General features: G+C 41.7%; 1 protein-coding gene across 1 annotated transcript in view; it reads right to left on the bottom strand.

The window, feature by feature from the left end:
- Positions 1-12,051, bottom strand: part of LOC115477898 — a 289,839-nt gene that overhangs the window by 177,954 nt on the left and 99,834 nt on the right. Inside the window, exon 4 of the mRNA XM_030215065.1 lies at positions 5,916-6,055. Coding sequence (XP_030070925.1) covers positions 5,916-6,055 — 140 coding nt within the window. The remainder of the gene's footprint in view (positions 1-5,915; positions 6,056-12,051) is intronic.

A 12,051-nucleotide genomic window follows, 5' to 3' on the forward strand; every position in this document is an offset into this window, starting at 1 on the left:
TCATTAGATTGAAGAGTATCAGTGATAAAGGGGATTCTTGAGGTACACCGCAGATTGGTGACCAAGGGGGTGAGATATCAGTGGGTGATTTAATTTGGTAGGATCTTGAGGTGATGAATCCTTTTATCCAATTAATAATATTTCCGCCAATTCCAAGTTTGTCCAGTAGTTTGGTTAGTATGTTGTGATCTACCATGTCAAAAGCACTGGATAAGTCGAATTGTAGAAGGAGGATGTTGTTTCCAAATGCAATTTCTTGTTTGAATTTGGATATTAGGGTGAGTAGGACAGTTTCTGTGCTGTGGGCTGGGCGGAAACCCAATTGTGACTCATGTAGAATGGAGAATTTTTGTATATAGTCGTTGATTTGAGAGGTCACCCTGTTTTCCATCAGTTTAATTAGTAGAGGAATGGAGGCGACGGGGCAGTAGTTGGTGACATTGTTCGCTGGCTTCTTAGGATTTTTCGGTATTGGTGTAAGTAGTATGTTGCCATGTTCAGTGGGGAATGAACCTTGCTGTAGCAGAACGTTTAGGTGGGAGGTAAGATCTATGATAAAGCGTTCTGGTGCATCTTTCATTAAATAGTTGGGACATGGGTCAAGATGGCAGTGAGATTTGGAAAGTTTGGTGATTGCCACAGAGACTTCTTTCATGGTGAGGAGGGTGATGTTTGTCCATAAACGGTCAGCTGGAATTTCGTCTCCATAGGGGACCAGTTCGTCGAGAAAGGAATCGATATTTGTACAGTCTTGTGGAATTGTGCTGCAAAGATTGGTGATTTTGTCATATAAGTAATTTGCCAGCTGGTCAGCCGATGGGCAATTTGAGGAAGATGATGTGACTGGGTTGGTGTTAAGAAGATTCTTTACGAGTTAGTATTGTTTTTTTATGTCTGTGCTGCTGGTTATAATTGTTTGTGTGTAGTAGGATCTTTTGGCTCGTTTAATGGCATTTTTGTAGTTCCTGTGTGACTGTTTCCATGTATTGTAGGTGGGTGTATCTCTAGATTTATTCCATGCCTTTTCTAGTTTCCTGGTTTGTGATTTTAGGGTGGAGTGTTATGGTTGTTGGGGGATGTGTGAGATGGGGGAGAACAGGAGGGTGATAGGTTGTATATAGGTGATATGTGATAGGTCAGAATATAGTACAGTAGCTAGCATCAGTTAACACAATTGTCAGAGTTGGAAAACAATGTCCAGGTATAGGTATACCACAGCATATATAGCAGATATGGGTGTTCAGCAGTGCAAAACAGCATCAGATCATATACATTGTTACGTACATGGAGGGGCATAATCAAATGGCGCCGGCGAAATCGATCGCCAGCGATCTATTATGGCGGTGCCGCAACAGCTAGCCGGAACCGTATTATCAAAAAAGATGGCCAGCCAACTTTTGTTTCGATAATACGGTTGGGGTCGGCCAAATGCCACAAATCGCCGGGTTCGAGATGGCCGACTTTGTTTTTCAGCGATAATGGAAACTGGAGCCGGCCATCTCAAACCCGGCCAAATCCAAGGCATTTGGCCGTGAGAGGGGCCAGCATTCGTAGTGCACTGGTGCTTCTGGATGTTTAGATCTTGCTGATCAGTTATGTTATGCCGTGCATTTTCCCTTGATGGCCGTCCCTGACGTGCACTTCCCTTAATAGCCGTCTTTCTCTCAGAAAGTGCATTTCTCTTAATGGCCATCTTTCTCCCTGAACAGGGAAATCAAAAGTTTTTGCACACTGCATTTTTTGTAGTAACAGTGGGATTTGAACCAGCCACCTCTCCATTACAAGACCAGTGATATAACCATTTGGCCACAGCTCCACTTACTTGGGTGTCCCTCCCTTTTGATTATACCCCTCCAGGTCTCTCTCAGCCACTCACAGACAGCTTGACGCACTGTGATTGGCTGAGAGAGACCTGAAGGGGTATAATCAAAAGGGAGGGACAGCCAAGTAAGTGGAGCTGTGGCCAAGTGGTTACATCATGGCTCTTGTAATGCAGAGGTGACTAGTTCAAATCCCACTGTTATTACTAAAAAAACTGTGAGCAAAATCTGTTTTGATTTCCCTGTTTGGGGAGAAAGCAGGCCATTAAGAGAAGTGCAATTTTGGAGAGAAAGACCGTCATCAAGAGAAAGAGAAAGACGGTTATTAAGGGAAGTGCACGTCAGGGACGACCATCAAGGGAAAATGAATGGCAGGGACTTTTTTCATTTGTATGAAGTCTTTCTTGAACATTTCTCAAAACAGTATCACAAAATACAGCACTCCAGAACAAGTAAGTCAACATAAATGATCAGCAAGATCCTTTTTTTTTTTTTTTACGAGCTGGCCGACTGGCTTCCCCTCCTAGGAAGGAAATGTTTTAAAGGTTTTTTTTTTGGGTGAGAGGGGGTTGGTGACCACTGGAGGAGTATGGGGAGGTCATTCCCGATTCCTTCCGGTGGTCATCTGGTCAGTTTGGGCATCTTTTTGAGACTTGGTCGTGAAAATAAATAGACCAAGTAAAACCGGCCAAATGCTCGTCATCGCCGGTTTTCTTTTTTCCATTATCAGCTGAAGCCGGCCATCTTGTAAGCACGCCCACATCCCGCCTTCACTACCCTGCCGACACACCCCCTTGAAGTTTAGCCGCCTCCGCGACGGAATGTCGGCGAGTGTGTCCAAAAATCGGCTTTCGATTATACCGATTTGGCCGGTTTTAAGAGATGGCCGGCCATCTACCGATTTGTGTCGGAAGATCGCTGGCAATCTCTTTCAAAAATAAGCCTGATAGTAACATAGTAGATGACGGCAGAAAAAGACCTGCATGGTCCATCCAGTCTGCCCAACAAGATAAACTCATAAGTGTATACCTTACCTTGATTTGTACCTGCCTTTTTTAGGGCACAGACCATACAAGTCTGCCCAGCAGTATTTTTTTTTTTTGTTACATTTGTACCCCACGCTTTCCCACTCATGGCAGGCTCAATGCGGCAGGCAATGGAAGGTTAAGTGACTTGCCCAGAGTCACAAGGAGCTGCCTGTGCTGGGAATTGAACTCAGTTCCTCAGGACCAAAGTCCACCACCCTAACCACTAGGCCACTCCTCCACCACTCCCAACTACCAGTCCCGCCTCCCATCACCGGCTCTGGCACAGACCGTATAAGTCTGCCCTCCACTATCCTCGCCTCCCAACCAACCACCTCTCTTCCCCCACCTGCTCCGCCACCCAATTTTGGCTAAGCTTCTGAGGATCCATTCCTACTGCACAGGATTCCTTTATGCATATCCCACGCATGTTTGAATTCCGTTACCGTTTTCATCTCCACCACCTCCCGCGGGAGGGCATTCCAAGCATCCACCACCCTCTCCGTGAAAAAATACTTCCTGACATCTTTTTTGAGTCTGCCCCCCTTCAATCTCATTTCATGTCCTCTCGTTCTACCGCCTTCCCATCTCCGGAAAAGATTTTTTTGCGGATTAATACCTTTCAAGTATTTGAACATCTGTATCATATCACCCCTGTTCCTCCTTTCCTCCAGGGTATACATGTTCAGGTCAGCAAGTCTTTGGTCATACGTCTTGGAACGCAAATCCCATACCATTCTCGAAGCTTTTCTTTGCACCGCTTCCATTTTTTTAACATCCTTCGCAAGGTATGGCCTCCAAAACTGAACACAATACTCCAGGTGGGGCCTCACCAACAACTTGTACAGGGGCATCAACACTTCCTTTCTTCTGCTGATCACACCTCTCTCTATACAGCCTAGCAACCTTCTAGCTACGGCCACCGCCTTGTCACACTGTTTCGTTGCCTTCAGATCCTCGGATACTATCACCCCAAGATCTCTCTCCCCCTCAGTACCTATCAGACTCTCACCGCCTAACACATAAGTCTCTCGTGGGTTTCTACTCCCTAAATGCATCACTTTGCATTTCTTCGCATTGAATTTTAATTGCCAAACCTTAGACCATTCTTCTAGCTTCCTCAGATCCCTTTTCATGCTTTCCACTCCCTCCCGGGTGTCCACTCTGTTGGAAATCTTAGTATCATCCGCAAATAGGCAAACTTTACCTTCTAACCCTTCGGCAATGTCACTCACAAATATATTGAACAGAATCGGCCCCAGCACCGATCCCTGAGGCACTCCACTACTCACCTTTCCCTCCTCCGAGCAAACTCCATTTACCACCACCCTCTGTCGTCTGTCCGTCAACCAGTTCCTAATCCAGTTCACCACTTCGGGACCTATCTTCAGCCCATCTAGTTTATTTAAGAGCCTCCTGTGGGGAACCGTGTCAAATGTTTTGCTAAAATCTAAGTAGATTACGTCTATAGCCCGTCGATGATTCAATTCTCCAGTTACCCAATCAAAGAATTCAATGAGATTCGTTTGGCACGATTTTCCTCTGGTAAAACCATGTTGTCTCGGATCTTGCAACTTGTTGGCTTCTAGGAAATTCACTATCCTTTCCTTCAGCATGGCTTCCATTACTTTTCCAATAACCAAAGTGAGGCTTACCGGCCTGTAGTTTCCAGCTTCTTCCCTATCACCACTTTTGTGAAGAGGTACCACCTCCGCCGTTCTCCAGTCCCTCGGAACCTCTCCCGTCTCCATGGATTTATTAAACAAATCTTTAAGAGGACCCGCCAGAACTTCTCTGAGCTTCCTCAATATTCTGGGGTGGATCCCGTCCGGTCCCATGCCTTTGTCCACCTTTAGCTTTCCAAGTTGTTGATACACACTCTCTTCCGTGAACGGTGCTATATCCATTCCATTCTCAGGTGTACTTTTGCCAGTCCCTCGTGGTCCTTCTCCAGGATTTTCTTCAGTGAAAACCGAACAAAAGTATCTATTTAGCAAATTGGCTTTTTCTTCATCATTATCTACATAGCGGTTCGCTGTATCTTTTAGTCTCACAATTCCCTTTTTAGTCCTTCTTCTTTCACTAATATACCTGAAGAAATTTTTGTCGCCCCTCCTTACATTTCTAGCCATTTGTTCTTCCGCTTCCGCCTTCGCCAGACGTACCTCTCTCTTGGCTTCTTTCAGTTTCATCCGGTATTCCTCCCCGTGTTCCTGTTCTTGAGATTTTCTATATTTCTGGAACGCTAACTCTTTATCCTTTATTTTTTCAGCCACTTGCTTGGAGAACCATATCGGTTTCCTTTTTCTCTTGCTTTTATTTACTCTCCTTACATAAAGGTTCGTGGCCCTATTTATTACTTCTTTCAGCCTGGACCACTGCCCTTCCACTTCATGTTTGTCCTCCCAGCCCATCATCTCCTGCCTCAGGTATTCCCCCATTTTACTAAAGTCAGCACGCTTGAAATCCAGGACTTTGAGTTTAGAGTGGCCGCCCTCCACTTCAGCCATTATATCAAACCAAACCGTTTGATGGTCACTGCTTCCCAGGTGTGCACCCACTCGGACATCTCTAGGGTACAAAGTATTAGAGATGTTTAGCGATATAGTAGAGCATCAGGATATACATATATAAGAAGGAAGTGAACTATATGGAGTGGATTGTTGCATTTTCAATCTCTAGCAGAATTTCTGCTTCAGTTTTGGCTAACAAGTTTGGTTTAATTTGCTAATCTTTCTGAATAGATATTTAATTTCAATCTCCCTTCTGGACTCAAATATATTGAACAAACTCTAGAATCAACACTTTATGATGGTACATGCTAGTAGGTTATATTTTTTCATAAGGAAAATGTAGCAATCAATGTCAATAAAATCCATGTATGTTCTCACCATTTTTTCCCATCTCTCTTTTTATCTCTCTCTCTCTCTCTCTCTCTCTCTCTCTCTCTCTCTATTTCTCTAGGGTAGCAAACTTTGAGTGTGTTAGGTAGAACCTTTTAACAACGCACACCTCTGGACTGCAATTATTCATCTCACTCAATCAACACACAAACAGATGCATTCCTTACCATACGGAGAATCTATGCTTTTCTAACTCCTCCAAGTAGGAAGGACTCTCTGAATGCTCTTCACTTTCTTGTTTCCCAAAGCTTATTGTTTGACCTGATTTTTGTTGCAGGCATTGCTCAGCTGAATCATTCTGGCCAACCTGTAGCATAAAAACATGCAAGCAGAAAAACTAGCACTAAGAGTATTTCAACATCATCATTATATTTCCAACTCAAATTCCTGCCACTCACTCAGCATTACATTTCAATAAGCCCTGCTAAAAACATTTTTTCATGGGCTGATTCACTAAAGTGCCATTATCCATAATGCCATTTGCTATGTATTACCAGTCATGTTTTAGTGAATTGTTCCTATTGAAAATAATGGGATCTTTAGCAAAAACATGGGCATTCATCCACCATTTCTCAACATACACAAATATTTATAGCAAGCAGGGCCACAACTTTATTATTATCCTAACATACAATTATAATCATTGATCAGAAAGAAAAATTACATAATTAAACTGATATGTCCCCTTTCCAGCCTAGCAAATTATAGTGTAAGCATATCACTAATATGCTCTTAAGCATATAGATGAGCTGTCATCTTCCATTTTCAGCCACACTGCTAGATGGTGCCATGCTAGCCAGGAAGGGATTTAAGGAGAAATAAGAGGAGAGATACTGAGGAGCTGTAGAATGAATGCACTTTTAAGTCAATAAGAGGAGTTTGAACTGTATGTGGAAACAGATAGGGAGCTGATGAAGTGACTTGAGGAGAGGGCTAATATGAGTGCAGTGACACTGGCAGAACATAAGTCATGTAGCATAATTTTGAACAAATTGAAGATGGTTTAGTGAGTGCAGGGCCATGCCAACACGGTAAGCGGGGTAAGCACCGCAGGGGGAGGGCACCGCCCAGGTCCGTTCACTTGCAAAATCTTTTACCTGAAGTTGTGATTCTCCTCTCACCCTGCCCTTCCCTCTCCGCGTCAGAAAGTGAAGGCAGCCCAGCAGTGCTAACTGAGGCAGACATCTCTGCGAAGTTGCTTAAAAGAATACAACCAGTGCTATATATGTCTTTGGTGTGGCAACAACTTCTCATTCGGGTGAGAATATTTTAAGTGAACAACATTCAAATTAAAGATAACAGGTTTGGAGGGAGGTGTGCAAGTGAGACTGGGGAGAAATAAAAAATAAATAGTGTAATTGTTTGTTAAAATCTGTAAGTGGTTCAAAGTTTTGGGGTTTTTTTTCTGAGCATGTACACTGAGAGGAGGGCATGACTGCAATGATGTGTGCATAATTATCTTATCAGGTAACCTGAGATACAGCTAAAAGCCATTTCATTGGCTGATGGTTCAAACAGTAGGTTTAAAGAGGAAGTTTAGCTTTGAAGAGCTGGTAAGTGAAAATCTGATTGCTTTGTTTGTGTGTAATTACTAAATATTTTGTGTGTAATTACTAAATGTTTATTTCTTATATATCTCTACCATTCATAATGTATTGTAAGCCACATTGAGCCTGCAAAGAGGTGGGAAAATGTGGGATACAAATGCAATAAATAAATAAATATAAAACATTCTGCTTGGATAGGAAGAGTTTGTGATATGTGAAAATACATTTTGCTTTAATGAAATTGCTAAACTTTAGAGTCAGTGCTTTTTTTGTGTTTGTTTTTAGGTTATGGATTTTGTTTGTTTTTATTTATTAACCTTTTTATGTCTGTGCAGAAAGTGCCTTTGAGAAAGAACTTAAAAAAGAATCCAGCGCTGGCTTCTGTTCTTTATGACCTGGCAGAAAGGCATCTGCTCACCCTATTGGTAGTTAAAGATGATATACTGCTTAGTCTGGGTGAGAGAGATATGGAGAATGACAGAAGGGAATGACTGTAAGGTCTACTTGGGTCTGCCCAAGCCTGAAACAGTGCTGCAGAGATTGCACAGTTTCTGGCTTTTATGTGGTTCAGGGGAGAGAGGAGAATCGCTGGACATGGATGAGAGGGGAGGGCAGGGAAGAGAGATTCTCTGGACAAGGATGGATGGAGGAGTTGGCGGGGAGAGAGGAGAAATGATGGTCTTGGATGGAGGGGATGAGAGAGGAGAAGTGCTGGACATGGATGGAGGTGAGGAAAGAAAAAAAGATGCACATGGATGGAAATGAGGGAAATGGAAGAGAGGAGAAAAACTGCACATGGATGGAGATGAGGGAAAGGGAAGAGAGGAGAAAAACTGCACATGGATGGAGAAAATAGGCAAAAGCTGGATCCACGTTATACCTCCTCCAGTCAATTCCACAGAGGAGGACACAGCTTTTACTTATGGATGTAGGGCAAGAAATGAAGAGGAAAGGAGGAAAGTAAAGAAATAAATGGAAAGGAAGCCCTGGAAACGGAGTTAAGAGAACAGATAGAGAGCAGCAGAATCAGAGACTCGGACCAATATGGATAGAAAAACAAAGTCACCAGACAACAAAGGTAGAAAAAAATTATTTTATTTTCATTTTACTGTTTGGAATATGTCCACTTTGAGAATTTACATCTGCTATCTTATTTTGCAATGTATAGCAATTTGTTTTCTAAGAATATTGCTGACAATTCCTGTCAGTGTGGCAAGTGGTGAGCGATCATTTTCACGGTTAAAAATCATAAAAAATTATTTACAATCAAGTATTTTGCAAGAAAGGCTTGTAAGCCTTGCCATCTTGTGCCACACGGGGGGGGGGAGCGCCAACTGATAGTCTGCAGGGGGGCACCAGAGACCCTAGGCACGGCCCTGAGTGAGTGACCTGCAAGAAGCAAGTTGTAGTAATCTAAGTGTGAGGTGATAAGAGCGTAGATAAGTATTTTGATAGTGTGTTCAGACGTTGAAGGGGTTTCCTTGAATGAATCACTTAGGCCTATGACTCAAACAACCTGGCATCACTGCAAGAGTTTGGGATGGTCTAGCTATACAAGTAGCTAGACCATCCCAAACTCTTGCAGTGATGCCAGGTTGTTTGGGTCGTAGGCCTAAGTGATTCATTCAAGGAAACCCCTCCCCAAATTCCAAATTATTCTGAAAAGATCTCAAATATCTAGATCTATAGCTGAAAGATGGACCCCCAAAAACTGAGAAAGGCCTGGACAATCCATAGTTAAAAATTCATGACCCAAAACCCCAAGCAACAAAACAATGAACTTGGCCAATTCGGAATTTACTGTCTTCTTTTTTTTTTTTTATTTTATTTATAACAACTTAATTTTACAAGCACTAAAATAACTTGGCAGAAATACAGAGAAAATAACACAAAATAATTATTTCAATCAGGTAATTCTATACTCTTCCTTAGACCACAAAATAGGGAGAGTGAAACAAGACAAGGAGATCAATTAAACCACAGTAAACAAAGAACACTTGGTATTAACCTGATTAACCCCAGTTATTATTTATCTGAATCATTATTCCACATTGATCGTCTGGTTGGGTTCTTCATCCCACAACGGTGTATAATCAATTTATTTCATTGGAAACATACTTATTGTCCAATATTAGTGGAAATAATACACCTGGTTTCATTTTTGTTCTCTTTTAAAACCAGAAATTATTTAACAATACAAACACTTGAGTCTCTAATCCAATTCCCACTGATTAAGGTAATCCCAGTTTCACAGGCTTCACTCCTTTTGAATTAATATACTAAGAGGAATCATTTCAGAGGAAAAAACTTTAGGAGTCATAACCGGAACTCTGAGAAAACAACAATCTCAATATTAATCATCTGTAATAATATTCATTTTGTTCAAATGTTTTTTGGTCTATTATCATTTTCAAAATTGTAACCGTTTCCTACTCTTGTTGAACTTCATTTGCTGTACCAATTTTTCATTCTCAAAGGTTTTGATTAGATTATCCACGTGGCTCACTAATAAGATTATATCTGAAGCAAAATTACTGTCTTCTTAAATGCTTCACTCCCTTATCTTTGCCCTTCTCATACTCCACCTCGACTATTGCAACTCTCTTTACGTCAGCCTTGCACTATATTCACTAAAACGTCTTCAGCTTTTTCAACTGACCGCTGTCAAACTATTCCACAATTCCAGCCACTCTGACTATGTCACTCCCCTCCTTCTCTATGAACACAGGCTTGGCACACATATCAAATACAAGATTCTTCTGCTGGTTTATAAATCCCTATGTTCCCCTCTATCTTAATCTTCTCATCCCTTACACTATTCCCCTTCAATGCCTTTGCTCAGCTGACCAGAACCCTACCTACCCCTTCCATCCTCCACTCAAACTATCATGAGATTCTGCATTCAGGTACTTCGGGACAAAACTTTGGAATGACCTTCCACGTCATATCAGAATGCAAATATCCATCGCTTGTTTCAAGCAAGCACTTAAAATCCACCTTGTAGAATTTTTCCCCACACCCCCTGCATAACCACCTCTCTTCACTCCTCTTTCCTCACCTTCTGATCTTATGACCTTTTGTCCTTTTTTCTCCCTCTTCTATTTTTATTTTCTTATTAATTTGTAAATTGCTTTGATGCCTATGTCTAGGCCAATTAGCTGTATATTAAGTGCACTGAATAAATAAATGTTCCTCAACGTTTACTTTCAAAGCATCATAGGAATAATGTACTGATAATCAAACACTTGTCAAATCCCAAATCCATCTTTATGTCTTATTGTGTTTAGCAGTGATTCAATTTCAACTCTTGGCTTTCTGTAAAACTTTAGATCATCTTTATACAATAAGTAGGAACACTCTATTTTGACACTTCATAGCCTAATTTTGTTTTGTTCATGATGTAGATTAGGGGGATCGAAGAAATGTTGAATAGCAAGGGTGATAGTGATTCTTCTTGGAATATTCCCTTTCTGACACTCACACTAGGGTTGCTGCGCGGCAGTGCCAACACAGCCCATTCAACCTTACTCTCTGTTTTCTATCTTTTAACCAGTTTTTAATCCACAATAGAACACTACCTCCTATCCCATGACTCTCCAATTTACACTGTTTTTCATGGGTACTTTATCAAATGCCCTTTGAAAATCCAGATACACAATATCAACTGGCTCACCTTTATCCACATGTTTGTTCACCCCTTCAAAGAAATGTAATAGATAGGTGAGGCAAGATTTCCCTTCACTAAATCCATGTTGGCTTTGTCTCTTTAATCCATGCTTATGAATATGCTCTGTAATTTTCTTCTTTCTAATAGTCTCTACCATTTTGTCTGGCACTGATGTCAGGCTCACCGGTCTATAATTCCGAACCTTTTTTAAAATTAGGTGTTACATTGGCCAACCTCAAATCTTCTGGTATCATGCTTGTGTTCAGTTTTGGAGGCCTACCTTGCGAAGGATGTAAAAAGAATTGAAGTGGTACAAAGAAAAGCTACGAGAATGGTAAGGGATTTGCGTTACAAGACGTATGAGGAGAGACTTGATGACCTGAACATGTATACTCTGGAAGAAAGGAGAAACAGGGGTGATATGATACAGACGTTCAAATATTTGAAAAGTATTAATCCGCAAACAAACCTTTTCCGGAGATGCGAAGGAGGTAGAACGAGAGGACATGAAATGAGATTGAAGGGGGGAAGACTCAAGAAAAATGTCAGGAAGTATTTTTTTCATGGAGAGAGTAGTGGATGCTTGGAATGCCCTCCCGCGAGAGGTGGTGGAAATGAAAACGATAACAGAATTCAAGCACGCGTGGGATAAACATAAAGGAATTCTGTTCAGAAGGAATAGATCCTAAGGAGCTTAGCCGAGATTGGGTGGCACAGCCGGTGGCGGGAGGCGGGGATAGTGCTGGGCAGACTTATATGGTCTGTGCCAGAGCCGGTGGTGGGAGGCGGGGGCTGGTGGTTGGGAGGCAGGGATAGTGCTGGGCAGACTTACACGGTCTGTGCCTGAAAAGGACAGGTACAAATCAAGGTAAGGTATACACAAAAAGTAGCACATATGAGTTTATCTTGTTGGGCAGACTGGATGGACCATGCAGGTCTTTTTCTGCCGTCATCTACTATGTTACTATGATTTAAAGATTAATTACATATTACTTATTAATGAAAATATATCTAAAGTAAACAAAATAGTATGTGCTTTATATTTTGCAGACCTGCAAATACTTTTAAAAAAATGAGAAGTGTCTTGAA

The sequence above is a fragment of the Microcaecilia unicolor genome, chromosome 1, assembly GCF_901765095.1.
Source record: "Microcaecilia unicolor chromosome 1, aMicUni1.1, whole genome shotgun sequence".
In the NCBI taxonomy this organism is placed as follows: domain Eukaryota; kingdom Metazoa; phylum Chordata; class Amphibia; order Gymnophiona; family Siphonopidae; genus Microcaecilia; species Microcaecilia unicolor.